Source organism: Trachypithecus francoisi, unplaced genomic scaffold (genome assembly GCF_009764315.1).
Source record: "Trachypithecus francoisi isolate TF-2019V2 unplaced genomic scaffold, Tfra_2.0 Lachesis_group18, whole genome shotgun sequence".
NCBI lineage: Eukaryota > Metazoa > Chordata > Mammalia > Primates > Cercopithecidae > Trachypithecus > Trachypithecus francoisi.
The window spans coordinates 71462951-71486827 of NW_022681463.1; the positions used below are offsets into that span (position 1 = coordinate 71462951).

The 23877-nt window shown below is 44.9% G+C and overlaps 1 protein-coding gene across 2 annotated transcripts in view; it reads left to right on the forward strand.

Annotated features, from left to right (window-relative positions):
* SIAH3 (siah E3 ubiquitin protein ligase family member 3) overlaps positions 1–23877 on the forward strand; it is a 90301-nt gene that overhangs the window by 62423 nt on the left and 4001 nt on the right. Inside the window, exon 2 of one of the 2 annotated variants that reach the window (XR_004428850.1) lies at positions 10441–11241. Coding sequence is in view for 1 of the 2 variants with exons in the window: in XM_033176960.1 (XP_033032851.1) it covers positions 10441–11118 (678 nt within the window). In the remaining variant the exon portion in view is untranslated. Of the gene's footprint in view, positions 1–10440; positions 15237–23877 lie in introns of those variants that run through there. The other variant, XM_033176960.1, reaches the window with a different exon arrangement.

Consider the following 23877-nt stretch of genomic DNA (forward strand, 5'->3'; position numbering starts at 1 on the left):
TCACTAATGTTGCATTAATAGTTTAGTGAAGGAAAGTAATTACTCACACATCCACTGTATTAGATGGGAAGATTGGAATTCATTTTCTGAAACAATTAGCATTTTGCCAATTAAAAGAATCTCTTCTCCCTGCCAGCAGCCCTGTGACCTCACTCACCCAAGGATCATTTAAATGAAACATATTTTGCATCAGAAGATGGAGCAGGAAGAAATAAAAAATTAAGGCTGCGTTTATTCTGAGCGCCTTCCCAGGGCACAGCAAGTACGCAGGTCTCAGTAAGTGTATCACGTTCCACTCTATTTGCATAGTTATTCACTTCAGGCTCTTTGGATTATACCCTTGGCTGCTTTGTAACATGGCAGCAATTAAAAAACAAAAAGCTAGTGGAAGATGAAGCCACAAGGAAGCATTGGGAGAGTCCAGGGGAATGACTGTTGCTGGGGGTCTGCTGGTTAGACAAGGGTTAGGTCTTGCTGCTGGCCCCATTCTGAGCAGCAGCTTAGAGCAGGCTGTGCTGCTGGGCATAGGGGGCATCGTGCTACCCACAGGAGCTCCCTAACGCATATAGCTGGGTCTCTTGGATATTCCTGCTAATATCCACCGTGCACTGGGTGCCATCTCAGAGCCTCAGCTTGGCTTACAAGGCCTGGGCATGATGACCCAACATCTCCTCTCCATCTCCACCGGATTCCCTATCAGCCACTTGGGACTTCTTGTCACTTCTTGAACATCCATGTTCTTTCATACCCAGCTCCTTCAAACCTGCTGTTTTCCCTGTCGGCAAGCCCTTTGCCTATTCTGCTAGAGAATTCACCCTTCACGCTTCAATTAGTTTAAATGTCACCTCACACTGGCTAGAACAGCTGCCTCCCCCATTTGGTGTTCTCAGAGCCCCTGGTGTACCCTGCATTTTTGCATTGCTTTCACACAATCACAGTGAGCTAGTGAGGCAGGAACAAGGAGCTTATTCTGTTCAGTATTCTCAGCCCCTCGCACATGACGGGTGGTGTGTACGTGTATGCTGAATGGCTTAATGAATTTTTTTTAATTCATTTTATTATACTTTAAGTTCTAGGGTACATGTGCATAACGTGCAGGTTTGTTACATATGTATACTTGTGCCATGTTGGTGTGCTGCACCCATCAACTCGTCAGCACCCATCAAGTCATCATTTATATCATGTATAACTCCCAATGCAATCCCTCCCCCTCCCCATGATAGTTCCCCAGTGTGTGATGTTCCCCTTCTCGAGTCCAAGTGATCTCATTGTTCAGTTCCCACCTATGAGTGAGAACATGCGGTGTTTGGTTTTCTGTTCTTGTGACAGTTTGCTAAGAATGATGGTTTCCAGCTGCATCCATGTCCCTACAAAGGACGCAAACTCATCCTTTTTATGGCTGCATAGTATTCCATGGTGTATATGTGCCACATTTTCTTAATCCAGTCTGTCACAGATGGACATTTGGGTTGATTCCAAGTCTTTGCTATTGTGAATAGTGCCGCAATAAACATACATGTGCATGTGTCTTTGTAGTAGAATAATTTATAATCCTTTGGGTATATACCCAGTAGTGGGATGGCTGGGTCATATGGTACATCTAGTTCTAGAGCCTTGAGGAATCGCCATACTGTTTTCCATAATGGTTGAACTAGTTTACAATCCCACCAACAGTGTAAAAGTGTTCCTATTTCTCCACATCCTCTCCACACCTGTTGTTTCCTGACTTCTTAATGATTGCCATTCTAACTGGTGTGAGATGGTATCTCATTGTGGTTTTGATTTGCATTTCTCTGATGGCCAGTGATGATGAGCATTTTTTCATGTGTCTGTTGGCTGTATGAATGTCTTCTTTTGAGAAATGTCTGTTCATATCCTTTGCCCACTTTTTGATGGGGTTGTTTTTTTCTTGTATATTTGTTTGAGTTCTTTGTAGATTCTGGATATTAGCCCTTTGTCAGATGAGTAGATTGCAAAAATTTTCTCCCATTCTGTAGGTTGCCTGTTCACCTGATGGTAGTTTCTTTTGCTGTGCAGAAGCTCTTTAGTTTAATTAGATCCCATTTGTCAATTTTGGCTTTTGCTGCCGTTGCTTTTGGTGTTTTAGACATGAAGTCCTTGCCCATGCCTATGTCCTGAATGGTACTACCTAGATTTTCTTCTAGGGTTTTTATGGTATTAGGTCTAACATTTAAGTCTCTAATCCATCTTGAATTAATCTTCGTATAAGGGGTAAGGAAAGGATCCAGTTTCAGCTTTCTACTTATGGCTAGCCAATTTCCCCAGCACCATTTATTGAATAGGGAATCCTTTCCCCATTTCTTCTTTCTCTCAGGTTTGTCAAAGATCAGATGGCTGTAGATGTGTGGTATTATTTCTGAGGACTCTGTTCTGTTCCATTGGTCTAGATCTCTGTTTTGGTACCAGTACCATGCTGTTTTGGTTACTGTAGCCTTGTAGTATAGTTTGAAGTCAGGTAGCGTGACGCCTCCAGCTTTGTCCTTTTGACTTAGGATTGTCTTGGCAATGCGGGCTCTTTTTTGGTTCCATATGAACTTTAAAGCCGTTTTTTCCAATTCTGTGAAGAAAGTCATTGGTAGCTTGATGGGGATGGCATTGAATCTATAAATCACCTTGGGCAGTATGGCCATTTTCACGATATTGATTCTTCCTATCCATGAGCATGGTATGTTCTTCCATTTGTTTGTGTCCTCTTTGATTTCACTGAGCAGTGGTTTGTAGTTCTCCTTGAAGAGGTCCTTACATCCCTTGTAAGTTGGATTCCTAGGTATTTGATTCTCTTGGAAGCAATTGTGAATGGAAGTTCATTCCTGATTTGGCTCTCTGCTTGTCTGTTACTGGTGTATAAGAATGCTTGTGATTTTTGCACATTAATTTGTATCCTGAGACTTTGCTGAAGTTGCTTATCAGCTTAAGGAGATTTTGGGCTGAGACAATGGGGTTTTCTAAATATACAATCATGTCATCTGCAAACAGGGACAATTTGACTTCTTCTTTTCCTAACTGGATACCCTTGATTTCTTTCTCTTGCCTGATTGCCCTAGCCAGAACTTCCAACACTATGTTGAATAGGAGTGGTGAGAGAGGGCATCCCTGTCTTGTGCCAGTTTTCAAAGGGAATTTTTCCAGTTTTTGCCCATTCAGTATGATATTGGCTGTGGGTTTGTCATAAATAGCTCTTATTATTTTGAGGTACGTTCCATCAATACCGAATTTATTGAGCGTTTTTAGCATGAAGGCTGTTGAATTTTGTCAAAAGCCTTTTCTGCATCTATTGAGATAATCATGTGGTTCTTGTCTTTGGTTCTGTTTATATGCTGGATTACGTTTATTGATTTGCGAATGTTGAACCAGCCTTGCATCCCAGGGATGAAGCCCACTTGATCATGGTGGATAAGCTTTTTGATGTGCTGCTGAATCCGGTTTGCCAGTATTTTATTGAGGATTTTTGCATCGATGTTCATCAGGGATATTGGTCTAAAATTTCTTTTTTTGTGTGTGTCTCTGCCAGGCTTTGGTATCAGGATGATGTTGGCCTCATAAAATGAGTTAGGGAGGATTCCCTCTTTTTCTATTGATTGGAATAGTTTCAGAAGGAATGGTACCAGCTCCTCCTTGTACCTCTGGTAGAATTCAGCTGTGAATCCATCTGGTCCTGGACTTTTTTTGGTGGGTAGGCTATTAATTATTGCCTCAATTTCAGAGCCTGCTATTGGTCTATTTAGGGATTCAACTTCTTCCTGGTTTAGTCTTGGGAGAGTGAAAGTGTCCAGGAAATTATCCATTTCTTCTAGATTTTCTAGTTGATTTGCGTAGAGGTGTTTATAGTATTCTCTGATGGTAGTTTGTATTTCTGTGGGGTCCGTGGTGATATCCCCTTTATCATTTTTTATTGCATCTATTTGATTCCTCTCTCTTTTCTTCTTTATTAGTCTTGCTAGCGGTCTGTCAATTTTGTTGATCTTTTCAAAAAACCAACTCCTGGATTCATTGATTTTTTGGAGGGTTTTTTGTGTCTCTATCTCCTTCAGTTCTGCTCTGATCTTAGTTATTTCTTGCCTTCTGCTAGCTTTTGAATGTGTTTGCTCTTGCTCTCTAGTTCTTTTAATTGTGATGTTAGAGTGTCAATTTTAGATCTTTCCTGCTTTCTCTTGTGGGCATTTAGTGCTATAAATTTCCCTCTACACACTGCTTTAAAAGTGTCCCAGAGATTCTGGTATGTTGTATCTTTGTTCTCATTGGTTTCAAAGAACATCTTTATTTCTGCTTTCATTTTGTTATGTACCCAGTAGTCATTCAGGAGCAGGTTGTTCAGTTTCCATGTAGTTGAGCGGTTTTGACTGAGTTTCTTAGTCCTGAGTTCTAGTTTGATTGCACTGTGGTCTGAGAGACAGTTTGTTATAATTTCTGTTCTTTTACATTTGCTGAGGAGTGCTTGACTTCCAATGATGTGGTCAATTTTGGAATAAGTGCGATGTGGTGCTGAGAAGAATGTATATTCTGTTGATTTGGGGTGGAGAGTTCTATAGATGTCTATTAGGTCCGCTTGGTGCAGAGATGAGTTCAATTCCTGGATATCCTTGTTAACTTTCTGTCTCGTTGATCTGTCTAATGTTGACAGTGGAGTGTTGAAGTCTCCCATTATTATTGTATGGAGTCTAAGTCTCTTTGTAAGTCTCTAAGGACTTGCTTTATCAATCTGGGTGCTCCTGTATTGGGTGCATATATATTTAGGAGAGTTAGCTCTTCCTGTTGAATTGATCCCTTTACCATTATGTAATGGCCTTCTTTGTCTCTTTTGATCTTTGATGGTTTAAAGTCTGTTTTATCAGAGACTAGTATTGCAACCCCTGCTTTTTTTTGTTCTCCATTTGCTTGGTAGATCTTCCTCCATCCCTTTATTTTGAGCCTATGTATGTCTCTGCATGTGAGATGGGTCTCCTGAATACAGCAGACTGATGGGTCTTGACTCTTTATCCAGTTTGCCAGTCTGTGTCTTTTAATTGGAGCATTTAGTCCATTGACATTTAAGGTTAATATTGTTATGTGTGAACTTGATCCTGCCATTATGATATTAACTGGTTATTTTGCTCGTTAGTTGATGCAGTTTCTTCCTAGCCTCGGTGGTCTTTACATTTTGGCATGTTTTTGCAATGGCTGGTACCGGTTGTTCCTTTCCATGTTTAGGGCTTCCTTCAGGGTATCTTGTAAGGCAGGCCTGGTGGTGACAAAATCTCTAAGCAATTGCTTCTCTGTAAAGGATTTTATTTCTCCTTCACTGATGAAACTTAGTTTGGCTGGATATGAAATTCTGGGTTGAAAATTCTTTTCTTTAAGAACGTTGAATATTGGCCCCCACTCTCTTCTGGCTTGTAGAGTTTCTGCCGAGAGATCTGCTGTTAGTCTGATGGGCTTCCCTTTGTGGGTAACCCGACCTTTCTCTCTGGCTGCCCTTAAGATTTTTTCCTTCATTTCGACTTTGGTGAATCTGGCAATTATGTGTCTTGGAGTTGCTCTTCTGGAGGAGTATCTTTGTGGTGTTCTCTGTATTTCCTGAATTTGAATGTTGGCCTGCCCTACTAGGTTGGGGAAGTTCTCCTGGATGATATCCTGAAGAGTGTTTTCCAACTTGGTTCCATTTTCCCCCTCACTTTCAGGCACCCCAATCAGACGTAGATTTGGTCTTTTTACATAATCCCATACTTCTTGCAGGCTTTGTTCATTTCTTTTTCTTCTTTTTTCTTTTGGTTTCTCTTCTCGCTTCATTTCATTCATTTGATCCTCAATCGCTGATACTCTTTCTTCCAGTTGATCGAGTCGGTTACTGAACCTTGTGGATTTGTCACGTATTTCTCGTGTCATGGTTTTCATCTCTGTCATTTCATTTATGACCTTCTCTGCATTAATTATTCTAGCTATCAATTCTTCCACTCTTTTTTCAAGATTTTAAGTTTCTTTGCGCTGGGTACGTAATTCCTCCTTTAGCTCTGAGAAGTTTGATGGACTGAAGCCTTCTTCTCTCATCTCGTCAAAGTCATTCTCTGACCAGCTTTGATCCGTTGCTGGCGATGAGCTGCACTCCTTTGCAGGGGGAGATGCGCCCTTATTTTTTGAATTTCCAGCTTTTCTGCCCTGCTTCTTCCCCATCTTTGTGGTTTTATCTGCCTCTGGTCTTTGATGATGGTGATGTACTGATGGGGTTTTGGTATAGGTGTTCTTCCTGTTTGATAGTTTTCCTTCTAATAGTCAGGACCCTCAGCTGTAGGTCTGTTGGAGATTGCTTGAGGTCCACTCCAGACCCTGTTTGCCTGGGTATCAGCAGCAGAGGTTGCAGAAGATAGAATATTGCTGAACAGCGAGTGTACCTGTCTGATTCTTACTTTGGAAGCTTCCTCTCAGGGGTGTACTCCACCCTGTGAGGTGTGGGGTGTCAGACTGCCCCTAGTGGGGGATGTCTCCCAGTTAGGCTACTCAGGGGTCAGGGACCCACTTGAGCAGGCAGTCTGTCCCTTCTCAGATCTCAACCTCCGTGTTGGGAGATCCCCTGCTCTCTTCAAAGCTGTCAGACAGAGTCGTTTGCGTCTGCAGAGGTTCTGCTGCTTTTTTGTTGTTGTTTATCTGTGCCCTGTCCCCAGAGGCGGAGTCTACAAAGACAGGCAGGTTTCCTTGAGCTGCTGTGAGCTCCACCCAGTTCGAGCTTCCCAGAGGCTTTGTTTACCTACTTATGCCTCAGCAATGGTGGGCGCCCCTCCCGCAGCCTTGCTGCTGCCTTGCGGTTAGATCGCAGACTGCTGTGTTAGCAATGAGGGAGGCTCCGTGGGCGTGGGACCCTCCCGGCCAGGTGTGGGATATATTCTCCTGGTGTGCCCGTTTGCTTAAAGCGCAGTATTGGGGTGGGAGTTACCCGATTTTCCAGGTGTTGTGTGTCTCAGTTCCCCTGGCTAGGAAAAGGGATTTCCTTCCCCCTTGCGCTTCCCAGGTGAGGCGATGCCTCGCCCTGCTTCAGCTCTCGCTGGTCGTGCTGCAGCAGCTGACCAGCACCGATTGTCCGGCACTCCCTAGTGAGATGACCCCAGTACCTCAGTTGAAAATGCAGAAATCACCGGTCTTCTGTGTCACTCGCACTGGGAGTTGGAGACTGGAGCTGTTCCTATTCGGCCATCTTGCTCCGCCCGGAAGTGGCTTAATGAATTACAAGACATCTCTGTCTCTCCCCCTGCCGTAAGCCCCATCAGAACTCAGCCCAGGAGCCCCAGCCTGTTCAAACCAGCAGCATCACATAAGATGCTGCAAGATATCGCAAGTGCAAATATCTCCATTTACCCATCTTCACCCATCTGCCTGACCCAGTACCACTTTCAAAGGGAGCCAACCTTTGCTGAGTGCACCTGCTGGACTCCCTTTGCTGGTAGGTCTCTGCTTGAGTTTCACCAGTGGAAGGCACTGGCAGGGGGAGAGAGGAAGATCCAGGTATTTCTTCCCACTCCCTCCCTACTACTTTGATCTCTCATCTCTGACATTAGCTGACCAGGTCAGGACGGAGAAGATGAAAAGTAGATCTGAGGAAGAATATGGAGAAATGGGAAAGAATAGGGGAAAGCCCAGAGCTTATTTGTAAATGGGGATTTCAGGACATTCTATCTGTCCTCACAGGTCAGCGCTGGGACTGGCGGTGCAGGCCAAGTGTGAGACTGGGTTCTCCAGCTTTTATTGTGGCCTGTGCTCAGCCCAGATTGCTGCTCGTGTGGGGAAAGTGAGTTGATCAGAATGGAGACAGGCAGGCACAGACTGCAGTGGAAGGCTGTCAAGTCTTCACCCAAAACCACATCTAAATGGAAATGCCCTCTCGAGGTAACACTTGATAAAGTTTGTAACGCCGTTTTACAGGGATGCTCTCATTTGATCTTCTAACATGCCCTTGAGATAAATATTTTGCCAATAAGAGAACTGACTGAAGGCTGCTGGCCACGTAAACAGTGAAACAGATTAGTCTTTTGACTTCCAGCCTGTGATCTTCCCAGTCTACGATCTGTCAGCGTTAACTGATCTGGGCCCTGTTACCAGCTGCAGCCCTTATGAGCCGTGTGACTTGGGCCAGTGACTCAGTCTCTCTGTGTCTCTGTGTGTTCATCTATAAGACAAACATAAAATGTTTCTTTCTTGATTGTTGTAAAGACTGGGAGAGAGGGGCCTTCTCGGACACTGGAAGAGGGACACTATTTGGGTTTTTCATGAGAGCCCAAGACCAGGTCCTCTTGAGTACAGGAGAAGAAGTTGCCTGCCTACTGGGCCTGCAGACAGTGGGAAGGTCCATGGGAGGGTCCTGATCCTGGCTGATGGAAGGTGTAGGTCCTGGACTTCCTGCATGATCCCAGGAGAGGGGAGAAACCCCCCCACCCCGACCCAGTCACTAAATGGTCCATGCCACCAGCAGACAGGTGGGGACAAAGCCAGATTTTTATTTTTTTAATAAGGAAATTGATCTTTTCTGTGAAAAATTAAATGAAATAATTATTTTAAAAATACCTCCTTTCCATAGCAGCTGACACTTAGAGATGCTACATACTAGTTAGTTTCCTTCCCCATACTTAACACTGAGAGGTAAATCAGACTCATCACTAGCAGGATTTTGGAACACAGCTTGTTCCTTCATAGCTGAGACACACTGTTCCCCTTGGGAAAGGGGAACCAGGTGGAGTTGCAGGATGGAGGACAGCAGACTGCCCAGCAGCTCCCATCCAGGGCAGGACGGGCGCTACTGGAAGAACCCCTGTAGAACACACTTCTGGGGGAAAAATGCAGAAACCAGCAGATGGAACTAACAACTGGAGAGGACAGTTGATCTTGCCCCCACCTCCTCCAGGTCACCTCCATCACTAGGGTGACAATCCCGGTGCACCGTGTGGTGTGTGTGTGCACATGTGTCCTGAGCCTGTGTGTGTATGCATGCATGTGTATTTCGTGCATGACTGTGCATGTATGTACGTGTATGTGTGTCCTGAATGCCCTAAAGAAAGGAAGCTAGCTGGCTCACTATTAGCCACAGGGAGTCAGCGGAGACAGAAACTCTGGCAGCAGCAGTGGCTGGGGACCTTCACCCCTGTTCTCTGTTCTTCGGGAATGAACTGAAGCAGGGTGAGGAGGCAAATGCTCTAAGGCATCTGAAGTCCAGAAAGCATTTGGAGAGCTAGGGCAGAAGGGACACTCCCTACCTGAGGACAGCCTAGGAAACGGCTGCAAGGTGAGCGACTCGTGCCTGGAGCGCACTGCAGAGCTGCCACCTCCCCTGTGCGACCTAGATCATGCAGGTTAATGACAGAAAAGAAGGACTCAGGAAACGGAGGAGGGAGCTGAAGGCAGGCCTCACTGGATGGGGGTGTGCTCCTGTGTTCAGAGTCACGGGGCGTGAAAATGAATCCCAGTCTTTCACTTACCAGTTTTGCAGGCTCTGTCACCTGATTACTGAAGCCGCTTTCTTCAACTGAAAAATATGAATCACGGTCTTCATGTCACATGGGGGACCTCTGTCAAAACTGTAATTAATTATAAGTGTAATAATGTCTGTGCCACCCACACCAAGAGACACAGTATCTATTGCGCTCACAGCTGTATCCCTGCAAGGGCCTGGCCACAGCAGATGCTCAATAAATGTTCACAGACACCTGATCAGAAGGTGTCCTCACAGCTCTTGGTGTTTTGGGGGGCACTTGTGGGCCACCACCATGAGGAACAGAAGGTGGGGGGGATTCTCCAGGTGGAGGCTGCCTGGTGATGAGGCTCTGGGAAGCTGCTCTGGGGCAGAGAGCTGGAAATAGGGTAGATGTGTGCCAGGTGCGGCAGTCTCAGGAGTCACAGCGAGGACTCTCTCCTTAGGGACTGTAGTCCCATTGCACACAGTCAGCTCTGCATCCCACCAGATGCCTTAGGATGCAGGAGAAGGATGCCCAAGACAGATCAATCCCTGGCTACACTAGAAGGACAAATGGGCATTATGTAAATTTTGTTCTAAAATTAATAACTGTGACAAAATAGAAAAAAAAATATTGACCTCCATTGCCTGCACAAAAATATCAACAATATCAAAAAAGAAAAAAAAAAGCTGTTTTTGTTCTTTATGATTGATGACCATCCTACTGCATGTTACTTGAGGAGGAAATTGCCTATTTGCTTGTGTGTCTTATTAAAGAACCAGAAAGGCATAAATACTGCATTTTCTTGGACTGAGTTTTCAGAATCTCAACACCCCCAACCCCAAGGTGCCCACTTGCGTTTGTTTTTTTTGTTGTTGTTTGTTTAAGAAATGAACCTTTCTCATCCTGCACTGGAGGATCTGCTTTTAACACTTTGAACATCAGGGGAGTGGTGGCCAGGGAGAAATGGGCCTCATCCCCGCACTGACGTTCTTTTCTTTCCTTATAGTATGTGTCCAGTCGGCGCGCCGTCACTCAGAACGCTCCAGAGCAAGGCAGCTTCCACCCTCACCATCTCTCCCACCACCACTGCCACCACCACCACCACCACCACCACCTCCGCCACCACGCCCACCCCCACCACCTTCACCACCAGGAGGTGGGGCTGCACGCCACCCCGGTGACGCCCTGCCTGTGCATGTGTCCCTTATTCTCCTGCCAGTGGAAAGGTCACCTGGAGGTGGTGGTGCCCCACCTGCGGCAGATCCATAGTGTTGACATCCTCCAGGGAGCTGAGATCGTCTTCCTGGCCACGGACATGCACCTCCCCGCGCCGGCTGATTGGATAATCATGCACTCCTGCCTCGGCCACCACTTTCTGTTAGTGCTGAGGAAACAGGAGAGGCATGAAGGGCACCCCCAGTTCTTTGCCACCATGATGCTGATTGGAACCCCCACCCAGGCCGACTGCTTCACCTATCGCCTGGAGCTCAACAGAAACCATCGGCGCCTCAAGTGGGAGGCCACCCCCCGGTCTGTCCTTGAGTGCGTGGACTCAGTGATTACAGACGGGGACTGCCTCGTCCTCAACACCTCGCTGGCACAGCTCTTCTCTGACAATGGCAGCCTTGCCATTGGGATTGCCATCACCGCGACAGAGGTCCGACCCTCAGAAGCTGAAATGTGAGGCCAGGAGCCATGGATGCTCCCCACACAGCCTCCCTAGGAAACACCTCAGACCTCCCAATGCCAGGACTCCAGACTCCTTTTTATTCTCCTCCTTCCTTTCTTTTCTATTTTATTTTATTTTGTGTCAGGTACTTTGTAGGATTTAGTTTTTGTCTGCCATGGGCATTATCTTATGTAAACATCCTGTAATTTAAGATCTTGGTGTGACGTTTGTCCTGTCTTGTTGGTGTTGTTTTATAGAACGTTTGTAAGATTTAATCAGAATAGTTTTTTCCTGTCACCTCCAATTCCTTTCTCCGCTGCATTCAAAAGGATCAAAACACCATCAAGCAGACTGTTGGGGTTGAAAGGAGGCTTAGTGTGAGAATCATTTCTTGTTTTTCTTTTCAGTCTATTTCAGAGCAAGCTAAATCTGAACCTGTGCATTCAGCAGGTTGGGGAAGGGGCCCAGCTCAGAGATGGATCACATTTCAGACCAATCAGACATGACTCTGACACCTTCCCAGGAACCTCAAGGTCAAAGCTGAGCTACCTGGACATGAGGAGATCGTGTCTCCACCGCAGGGCTGGAGACTGGGTTAGGGGTGTTGTGGTGTGTTGAGTGCTCAGGTTGATGCTGGGGTTCAGGAGAGTGGTCAGAGGCCCACCTACCTGTGACGGGCTCTTGTCACCTTGTTCCCAGGCTGTGCCATCTTCTCCTGCTCTGGAATCAAAGTCCTCAGATTTTTGGTGCTTTCTTAAAAACCCCTTTGCCCTCTGTTGAGCAAGTAGTAGAAAAGAATAGGCAAGAGGGGGTGGGGATGAAAAGTAACAGGAAAAAGAGAATATAAAATTAATCTCCCATCTCTGAGAGGGCACTCCCTCCTCAGAGGGTTTTATTATCACGTTATAAAATCCATCAGTTCCTCCCTAGGGTGCAGTTCCTTCATATCATGCAAAAAGCAGAACCAGGACTCAGCCTCAAATGCAAAGAACTCAGAGGGCGGCACCCAGGATCTCTGACCTGGCAGGCTGGCCATCACTTACAAACCTGAGAGGCTCTCTTCCCTTTCTTCACTTTCTAAAATGCTCCTACCGTCCCATTCAGCACATAGATGTGACCACGGCTCAAGTCTGTATTCAGCACCTGTTGCAGTGTGAATGACACAGTGTCAGAAATCCATACTGCCTCTGCTCAGGCTGCTTTCTCTTATTTGGTTGTCAGAACAATTCATCAACATCTTCTTGTAGAAATCTCTGGTGTATTTGAAGAAAGTCAGCATATTTAGTCAACTTTGTCTTTTCTAAGTTGGACACCTTTAAGCCTTCCCAGTAGGACCTCTTCTAGCTCCTTTTTACCGCATTTGTCCCTCCCTCTGGCTGCTCTCCAGACACTGCAGAAGCCAGGCACCCATCCCCAGCACATCCTCATGACAGCCCAGTGGAGCTCTGGCCAACCAGACATTACCCTCCATGCCCTGTTCCTGCACCTCACCCCCTCAGCTGAGTCCTGGCAGGCCTCCAAGTGACTACTTAAGTTTCAGGCAGATTGCCCTGGCTGGCCATCTACAATCTTTTCTCCACCAAAAATAATTGATCTTGAAACAGAACACCCTTCCCCCAACAACTGGGTTAATGGCAGCCACTTTTGCTGCCAACTTACACCCCACGCACCAGAAGGGAGGTGCCAGTCAATAGGAGATTTAATAACAGAGGCTGCTCTGGTCACATAGTCATCGCTGGGCCCCTGGGGCTGAGACGGCATTCCATCAGAGCCCTGAGAGGGGCAAAAAACATTGCCACAGATGGAGGCACATGTCAGATGTTGCAGTCGCAAGGAAAGGATTGGGGCCTGCTCATTGTTTGAGCTCTCAGATGCCCTGCCAGGACACCAGCCACTCCCCTCCAATCACACAGATGCTCAAGAACACCTGCGGCTGGTCCGTCTGCACATGGAGAGACTGGCTGTCTTCCTTCTCACTGCATCCCCAATCCCCTTCCGAGAACCTAAGACCCCCTTGGCCGTAAGTCTGATGCCTTTAGAAGCCACAGGTCCTCTCCTGGTTTTTGAGACTCAACCACTTTGAAAGCATTTGTGTAGCATCACAGGTGCTCCAGATCAACAAACAAAACCTCACTAAGCATATAACTAACATTCACAGGGCCTTAGGGCTCCTGCAGACATCACCTTTGCCTTCTGGTTGTGCCAAGTTACCTGAGCCACACTGGGAATGACTTCAGGTTATTTTCACTGCACACAAGACTGTATTATGAATAAGTGATCCCAGATGAGAACTTTTATGTTGATTCCTAGAAACCTTTAGGACAAAGCATAGGAAATGTATTATTCTCTTCCAGCTATGGTGCTCCCCCAAAGGCCTTTCCATGTCCATATGTGAAGAATTGGAGAAGAAGGAGCAAACTAGCAACCAAGAATCGGGAATAGAAAATGGTAACAGCAGTTTGTATTTGAGCTTCATAGTTCCTGAAGGGCTCTTTCATTTGAGTCTCAGGTTAATCCTCATTAGCATCCTCAATATACTAACAGAATAGCGGTTCTAAGACATGAAGTGATCTTTTCAAGGTCACACATCAAGTGGTTAGACCACAACCAAAACCCAGATCAACTGACTGCAAACTTGGTGTTCTTAAAGCTTACTTCAAGACTGACCCGAAATATTCAGCAGTCTTGCCAGCTCACCAGTGGACTGAGGACCTGAGAATCAACTGAGTCTTGGTCCTGGGATGGTTGAGGGAGCAGGGAGAGAAAGACTGGAGTGGATTTGCTTTTAGAAGCATCTCTGCTTTAAGAACTAGGCCAGGCATAGTGGCTCACATCCATAATCCCAGCACTTTGGGAGGCCAAGGCAGGAGGATTGTTTGAGCTCAGGAGTTTGAGACCAGCCTGGGCAATATAGCGAGTCTTCATTTCTACAAAAGATAAAAAAATCAGCTGGGCATGGTGACACAAGCCTGTAGTCCTAACTGCTCTGGAGGCCAAGGCAGGGGGATGGCTTGAGCCCAGGAGGTTGAGGACACAGTGAGCTGTGATTGCACCACTTGTAACTCCAGCCTGGGCAATAGAGTGAGACCCTATCTCTTTAGAAAAAAAAAAAAAAGCACTAGTCCACCTGGAAGCAGAGGGCCCAGAAAGTGGGTGGGCTGCATATGGAGGCTTCAGTGCGCCAGGCCCTTTCTGAATCCCTTTGCCCACACCCAGGTTTCTCATCTTAGAGTCCCAGGAGTCCCTGCACAGAACCCTGGGGTCTGGTTGCCTCATTCACACCAAGGTGCTAGAGTTAATGACTCACTCTCTAAGGAGTAATTACCTTTTAAAAGAAGGCCTAGAGAGACAGCAGCACTTAACAGTTACCAGTATCTGAACTTCAGGCATCTGCCAGAGGTTTTTGAGGAGGTGTGGAGAGAGGAGCATTCCTCCCCTTGAGGCTGAGCCTACATACATGGTTGATGCCGAAATGGAGGTCAGGCCACATGAAGATTGTCTTTAACAATCAGTATCTGCATGAATCTGTACCTGGTATACCCCATCACTAGCTGTGGCTGCTCTGGACATTTTAGGAATAGATCAGCATAGTAATCATAATAGTACTCATGGCTACCACTTATTGAGGCTTTTCTATATGATCCAGTAGGCTACGTACTTGGAATATAGTAGCTCATGTAATCCCCATAACAACCTTAGCAAGCTCTTTATGTACTCATGTTACGGGTGGGAAACGTAAGCTAAGAGAATTTAGCCAACTTGCTTAAGGTCACCCAGCTAGTAAATGGCAGAGCTGGGCCTGGGACCGGGCACGTATGGCTTCTGACCACCAGCAACCATGTCATTTCTATAAACGTATGGACCCAAGGCTCAGAAGGACCGAGTCATAAAGTGTGAATGGCATAGAGGCCTTTTAGTGCTTTCATACTCGATATGGCCTTTCAGCTCTCCTTTTTCTCCCTCTTTTTTCAGCCCAAGACCTAGTGGAGTACTAGAGTTGGCTTGTATTCTGGTTGTTAATCTTTCAGGAATTTTGTAAGCTGATTGTTATTTAAGTACAGTCAGTATTAAAAATGATATACATTTACAATTAAATAAATTATATTTAAAGCAAAGGTCGAAAGTACTTAAAACTGATCACTTCCTAATTATTTCACTACTCTTTTTATCCTCTATGCTCCGGGAGTTATTTACATCTATCACATCTGTATGATGAACATACGATATAATAATATGCTGCACTGCATCTTCCAGCTCCACATTCAGTGACGTCATGGTGATTGCTTGAAATTAGCCATGGTGGAAGTATTCACACCGTGGAAATTAGCAAATGCAACTAGATAGGGATTTTTCTCCCTAGAAAGCCAGTTGTTAAGCACTTAACAGTACAATCATCCCTCAGTATCCTTGGGGGATTGGTTCTAGGAATCTCATGGACACCAAAATCTGAAGATGCTCAAGTCCCTTATATAAAACAGCATAGTATTTGCATATAACCTGCGCAATCCTCCCATACACTTTAAATCACCTCTAGAGTACTTACAATACCTAATACAATGTAAACGCTATGTCAATAGTTTTTATAGTGCGTTATTTCTTATTGTTGTGTTATTTCTTTTTATTTTCCTGAATATTTTTGATTCACAGTTGGTGGAATCCGCAGGTGTGGAACCTGTGGATACAGAGGGTTGCCTTAATACCACTGCCTAGACATTACTGATGAGCACAGCAGGGTGAGAGAGGGGACTTTGGAAGGATGAAGCAAGGCCCTGGAAGGCCATATTGACAAGGGCATAAATGACAGTCAAGCCAGCAGAACAGCAAATTGTTGGGAAAACACGAACTCTTCTAGAGAAGGGACTCTGAGGCTTAAGCAGCTTCAAGAGCATTTTCTGCCAAAGAGCACCCTCTGCTCTCCCGCCGGACACTTCCGTATTGCTATTAGTGTGGAAAGTTCTATTTGGTGGCTTTCATGGAAAAATTGGGCTCTGCAAACTCAACCTATTGGCTATCCCAATCCAAAAAGCAAAACCAGCTCTATAAAGCTCAAATTTCTTGTTACTTGTTCTTACAGGTCACCCTCCCTACCTCTTTCTTACGTGCTGGCCAAAACCTAATCTAAAGAAATGTTTTACTTTGAAATTAGAAATTGGAAATATCCACCATTCAAGAGACACAGCAAGCAGTGGTGTCAAACACCACATAAGATGCATTACCACAAAAGTGGGACTCCCATAAAGCATGACGCTGAGGGACAGAAAACATAACGAGCCAAGGAACGTCACATGAAGAACAGGGCCCAGGGCCTTACTTTCCTACTTGGCTACTTCACTTTATTGCAACCCAGTGAGGACCCTGTTCACAATCCATAGCCTACCCAGACCAATACTCTTTCTAAATCTAGGGCACAGTTTCCACCAGGACAAGACTCACTGGAAACTCCCAGCTAAGTCCCTTGAAGCAGGCAGAATCTTCAAGGTCAATAGTGCATCAGTTACTCTGATCCCAGTCGTTTCAGTGGAAGGGATGGAGAAGTGAGAGCTGCTAAGTTCCTACTTGGATGCATTTCTAAGGGAAAGGGGAAGGGATCGTGGGTGGGACCCCAAAGAGTTAGACTTTGATTGAGTTCAGCTGCAAATAGCATCATTAGTGGCATCTCCTAGTCAGATTGTTAAATTTCAGAATTTTTTTTGTGTGTTCATAAGATTTTCTTCAAGAGTTGGGGAGTTCCCCATTGTGTTCACCTGGAAAATAGTCAGCTGAAGAAAACCTTCACTGAAAGGAGATCCAAGAGATCGAGTGTAGGCAAACATTAATTTCCCCCCAAATCAGGTCATCACATGAACTACCCACCTGGGTTAGAATTAGTCTTTTCCAATATTTTCTGAAAGTATTTCACCTTGGCCGCTATACTATAAATACTCCTCAACTTTTTTCAATCTTTTCTTTTAGGGTATTGAGATAAGAAAGAGAAAGGGTATTGAGATAAGAAAGAGAAAGGAAATTGAGAAGCATTTTACTTGTCCTGAATTAGTGTAGATATAATTTTCTAGGCTTTCTTATAATGTTAAAGACAATAATTTGAACAAACTCGAACTGCTACTTCATCTCTGCCCTGTCTCTCATAGAAAATGTCATTAAATTGCATTTGATATTGTTTCCTTTGACCCTTTGGACTTGTTTCTGTGGCGGGTTTCTTTTCCTTCCACAGGCTACTGTGCAGTATGAAGGAATAGAAATGAAATGCTGCGAGGGAAAGTGCAATTATCAGGAAGTTGCCAGCCGCCACATTTGACTCATGCTTCATTATCTTCCTCCCCTGTTCTTTTCTGGCTCCATTTTAAAGTCATAATTGAATGTAAGGAAGAAAGTGCTACCAGAGGTGAATTGAAGCCCTGGCAACTAACTTGCCCCCGGAACTATTCCAGCATATGGCACTGCCCTGAGTGGAGACACCAAAGCCTCTTGCTGGATTGTAAAGAAAGAGACACGGCTTCCCTCCCACTCCAAGCACCCCAGGGTCCCTTATCTTTGCTCTTCCCTGCCTCTGCCTGACAACGCTGCCCCTGAAATTTACTTCTGGGCCTGTCAGATCAGTTGTCAAGGCAGCCTTCATGGTTTAATTCTTTAATTTCAGGCCACTGTTAGTTACTGGCAAGATCAGGATTGAGCAGAGTTCTAATCCTATTGCCTGTCAATTCACTTTAACCTCAATCTTCTTCCCTGCCTCCTTACTCCCAAGACCTGTTTCCTGCTCTCACAAAGGCTTATAGCAAATGCCTTGAATTGATCTGAGTGATCAAAACTGACCGCATGGCCAGCATGAATATTCATGAGGCAGCATACTATTCAGGTCAAGTCCTTTCTTGGGGCCATTCTGCACCCCTATAGTGTCTTAGATATTCACCTCTTCCCTCAAAATACCCTCAAAGACCTGCACCATGGTTGCTGAGTGCTGGAGAGAGAGATTTCCCTGAAAGAAGGGAGAAAGTGGCCCTCCTGAAACTAAGCAGGGGAAGAGAAACCCAGCCCAGCCCCAACCCTGGGATCCAGGGTTTTGGTTCTCATATGTCAGTGTGCTTGAGAATTACTTGGAGAACTCGATTTCTAAGCCCCAGAACTAGAGATTCTGATTCAGGAGGTCCAAGTGGAGGCCAGCATTCTGATTTTTAATAGCCTCCCTTAAGAGATTCTGCTGGGGATATTTGGATGAACGTTAGGTTCTTAAATTTAGAGCCAAGTGTCTGGTGAGACAAGTGTCCACAAGGATCAAAGAAGTAGGTAAAGTCACCTGAAGAAGAGAGCTGGTGCTTCTGCAAGAGAGAGGAAGGCAGGAAAGTGACTGGAAATGGCCACAGTTGCATTCTGATGGAGAAGCAAGTAAATCTTAAACAGAGTCCAGAGAAGATAGCAGAGTAGTATTAGGTAGGAGGTCCCTGTCACCCGGTGCTAGAGGGAACACTAGACTTCTGTCATTTGGACATAGGAGGGGAAGGCGGAAGGGACAGAGGAGCAAGGGGAGGTCGTCCTGGCAGATCCAGACACAGGACCTCACCAGCGTGACAGATGGACTGGAGCTGGCTGTGAGGCCAATGTGGTACAGTCCCACTGCTGAATGTCACACAGTCACAGTCCCCACAGCTTGGTGCTGATGAGGTGGCTGCGTAAATTTTCCTGTGAGCACAAAAGGGGCTCATTCTATAAATCCCTGCCTGGTTGGGATGGTAATTCATATTTAAATCTCTGCCCCCAGCCTTGACAGGGAGTTACCTAGCAAATCCCTGGGGAGGCATTTATTCATCCTGCAAATCTGCCCTGGCCGCCTGAGCAGGGGGCCACCATTTCAAGGCCCTCGAGGGGAGTGTGCATTTTCAGACCTCTTTCTCTGGCAGCTCAGAGCTAAGCCTCACGTAAGCCTTGCCTACAGGCAAGGCTTATAAATCCCTGAACTAGTTGCTTATTAGCCTAGAGGTAGACAAGATAGCCTCTGTGCACGCTCTGCAAGGGGACCAATGGGAAAAGCGTATATTAAGTATCAAAGTTGGGGGCTTTGATTACCACCCATTTAGGAAGTAATTGAATCTTCCATTCTTTCTGTCTCTTCCTTGATTCCAAATCAACTTCCACTAGTACACAGGAGGTAGACATTTCTTGATTTTTAGATCTGACTTTGCAAACAACTCTGGGAATTACAGATTTACAAAATGAAACATAAACAGAAAAGCAATCACCCCAAAACACTGAAACGCTTCCAGGCCATTCCAAGGTGAGCTCACCGTCCACCTCACGGTCCTACAAACAGTGACAAAATCTAGGCCAATCAGCAAAACTCAAGGAAGCTCTCCTGAAAGGCTGTGTGTATTTCCTAAACATCCAGCTCTGCACCTTCACCAACCAGGAAAGGTGCTCCATTGAAAAAAAAGAATAAAAAACCCATGACCATGGCCAGGCACGGTGGCTCACACTTGTAATCTCAGCCCTTTGGGAAGCCAAAGCAGGTAGATAACCTGAGGTCAGGAGTTCAAGACCAGCCTGGCCAATATGGTGAAACCCCGTCTCTACTAAAACTACAAAAATTAGCTGGGCGTGGAGGCTAAGGCAGGAGAATCGCTTGACCCTTGGAGGCAGACGTTGCTGTGAGCCAATATCGCGCCACTGCACTCCAGCCTCGGTGACAGGGCGAGACTCCATCTCAAAATAAGCAAACAAAAAACCCATGATCACAGGAGAGAGTTCAGAGAAGTGGCCAGATCTCAGGATGAGGCACAGTTGAGGAATGGGCTCTAGAGGAAAGAGGGCAGAGAATAAGCTTCCATGGTAAAATAAAGGACACCTAGTTAAATTTAAATTTTAGATAAACAATTGTAACAAAACTTAGTATAAATATAGCCCATTAAATATTTGGGACATGTTTATACTAAAAAAGCATTCAATATTTATCTGAAATTCAAATTTAACTGGACGTCCTGTATTTTTATTTGTGGAATCTGGCCAACCTAGGAGAACAATGTCCACAAAATGCATTGGTTTCATTGTGGGCACAAGTGGCTATCTGAAGCAAGCAAGCAGAAGGGAGAGATCCCCCTGCTTGCCAACTCTGCCCCTAACCTGGGGAGCTAAGTGTGTGGCCAATTACCTCTAGCCACAAGACTGAAATGCTATAAGCCTGTTTTCTGTGTGATCACTGGTGAGGTGGAACTTGACTCTGAATCTTAGTAAGGCCAGGATAGCTTTAGATCCCAGAGTTTCGGATAACACGGACACTTGTGCAGAGGGAAGCCATGGCAATTTAGAAAGTAGTTCCAAGTCTTTGTGCACCATTAAGAAGAGAATTTCAGGACAGGATGTATCTTTGAGCAACAAAACATTATTGAACGCCTACTGGATGTTGGGCTTGCTGGAGGATCCAAAGAAAAGAGAAGATTGGTCCCTTCCCTAAAGGAGCTTCTCAGTGCACTTGAGGAGACAAAACAAATGCATTTATACCTGCATCAAGCAACTATCAAGTGGTCCATCAGTTCACGAGCAGCAGCCAAGTAGCAGTGGTTGGGCTGGTTTGCACACTTCCATAGATTAGGCCAGTAAGCAGAAAATGAGCACAAATGTATTTAAACAGCTTATTGATTTAGCAACAGAAACATTTTGGTGCCGGTGGCCAGAGCTCCAGTTCCACCAAGACAGCACAACAAGGGCTGGGTGCTGCCTGCACATGCGGTGGATGGGCATTACAGACAGCACAAAACCCTGAGACCGCGAAAGGAACCCTGATCTCATGTGGGGCTGCAAGCAAGCCTGCATCTTATCCTGTGGAGAAAGAAACTATTTTTATTACCCTGGAATATAAGCACATCTCTCCGAGGAGGGAATACTTCTATCTTTACTATTCTCAGATAAATAAATTTGCTCCTCAGTGAATCACTGTTTCCATGCTTATACAAACATTCCTGAAAAGATAGCTCTGGAGCAACTGATTGCTCATGTCTAGACATGTAGAAACACGAGATTCATGGACAATTGTCTCCTAACAGCAACACACAGCCTTATATAATGACGAGTTAATGAAATGATTAAGATTTTAACTGATGTGGTTTGAGAAGGAGCTCGATGGCAGCTATTACAATTAAAGAATGCTTTATCAAGGAAGAACTTGAGGTTGTCCCTGAAGACCTTGTAAATAATGTCCAATATTACCAGCCTATTTTATCCACTAAAACAGGGGTCAGCAACTGTTTTCTGTAAAGGACCAGATAATAAATATTTTAGGTTTTGCAGACTATATAGCCTGTATCTATCACAACTATTCAATTCTGCTATTATAGTGTGAAAGCAGCCATAGACAATATGTAAATGAATGAAGGTGGCTATGTTCCAATAAAACTTTATTTACAAAAACGGGCATAGTCTGGATTTGTCCCATGGGCTATGGTTTGTCAACTCTGCATTAGAACTTACAGCAATTAACGTTCAAACAGATGCAACAGGATAATCAATTGTAGGAAATGGTAGAAGGAATTTATTCAAGGGGAAGGTTGGATAGAAAGGCCCTGAATAACAAAAAAAGTAATAGAGAAAATACCTTCATGAGGTTATTCCTAGGGTTCTTTTTCACTCTGAAATTCCTTAAAGGTTTAAGGATTGGGTGGAGTAACTACAAACTATAAAGGCATTCTGGGTTTTTTCCCAGATATAAGAATAAAGTCAGAGTACTGTGGAAACTTAATCTATGTATTTGTATTCAAGATTCTACAAGAGCAGAGCAGGCTACAGAATCTTACTCATATGGTAGCACGCAGGTTCCCTGAAATCAATGATAAAAGAGGCTTTGAGTCTGATGGCCCAGGACCTGTCCCTAACATCCAGATGAAGTCTTCATCATAGCAACGAGGAGGAAGGCATTGCTGGGGAATCCTGCAAGCAAATTTCCTGAGACAGAAGACAGTCAAAATGTCAGGGCTCTGTCTTGGGAAATCCAGTTCATGATAAGAGATAAACACTGGAATATGATACTATGTGGTGAGATGACAGGCATGGAGACATCCTCTTTTAAAAGAAAAGTTCATGACTCACAGTTTCCAAGAGGAAGGGGCATGTCACACCATGTGGGGTCACACAGGGAAGAATGAGGCCAATCAGGTAGCAGAAGGATGAGGAAAAAGCATGGGCAAAACTTTGACTGTTGTTTTCACAGAAGGCATGGGTGAAACAGAATTAGCAGCCGAGCAGGCTGAGGATTGGATAGTTTCAATAACTTTGGCAGGCTCTAAGCTATGGGGTGAGCTCTATTTTTCTGGTTCCTGGCCCTGAGGCGATTTAGGGCAGGGGGACAGCCTGCAGGAGCAGATAAAATAAAGATGGTGAGGGTGTGAACTCAGGATTGGTTGGTTTGCATACTAAATACATGCTCTCAGGTAAACTATTTTCTCACTCTAGCAATCAGCTAACCCTGGGATGGGCAGTATGCCCCCTAGGTCTGCAAGGCCCCAAGATGTCAAAGCCTCATAAAATATGGAAAATAAAATAAGTGATTAATATAACCAACCCCTCAAAAATTTTGTCCTAAGAATGTGGACAAAAGAAGCAATATCCCAAAAGAGCTTAATCTCTTGGAGGTCTTGTGGGCTGAAAGAATTGTGATCTTTGTAGAAATCTCTCCCTTCACACTCAGGTGGAAATAGAGGCCCAAACTAAGGCAGTAGGAACAAAAAAAAGAACTTAAAGAAAGAAAACAGCCTTTCAAGAGGACAGCAGTTCATAAGGCAATGTTGGTAAGTGTGTGTGAATGGTGCCTCTGGATTGTACAGTGCACTATCTGCACAACTGTGTACAGTAGTCCTGAGTTTGAGTGCCCAGGACACACAAGAAAGGGAGGTTATATCAGTCAAGGTTTTTAGTTACAAACAACAAAATCTACTTTAGCTAGTTCAATCAGAAAATATTAGGTCATTTATAGCATTGGGGCTCAGAAAACAGTACCCCAATATATGGTGCTCTGACATGCCAAGCACTCTAAATTAAAGAAAATTGGAAGGTCTTAGAAGCTGCTTCAGAATTAGTCTGTCTTATCTTGTTTTTCCCCCAAGGGTAGGGAAGGGATCTCTCTCTCTGTGTCTTTCTCTGAAGTTTTGTTATTTGACTGAGGGAAGTTTTTCCAAAAGAAATACAATTGTCTTTAATCTCTGTCTGAAATCTTATTAACCAGGGAGAATTAATCACCAAAGATGAAAACAAAGGTCATCACCACACCCCTGCCCAGACAGACTTTTAATCTATTCTTGTGAGGGATAGTACCTGAGAGATTTTATCTTCATTGTAAGACAACCTTTGTTCCCAGTGCAGTTCTGCCCCTCACCTCCCCACAACTTGTCACCACCTCCCCACCAGCCCAGAAGAACTTTGTCCCAGGCTATTATTTGTTTTTCAGGCCTATCTTATCCCCTGGAGACTATTCACTCTTCCTCTAAAATTGCCTACACTCTCCACTTCCCTCTCCCCTAGGAAGCAGGCATGTAAGCTTTAATCTGGCCCTTGAGTTTCATTTTTGTGTGACTCCCATGTGTTTGCATATTAATAGATTTCTATGCCTTTTCTTCTGTTAATCTGCCTATTGTCAGTTTATGTCAACAGACTCAATTATCCAACCCACAGAGGGTGGAGAGAAAGTTCCCTTTGCTGTGACCACAGAAAGGCTAGAGAGTGACAGCCAGGGGGCAAAGCAGCCAGAGGAAACACCCAGCTATAGCACAGAGCTGCTCTAGCAGAAATGCCACTGCTGCT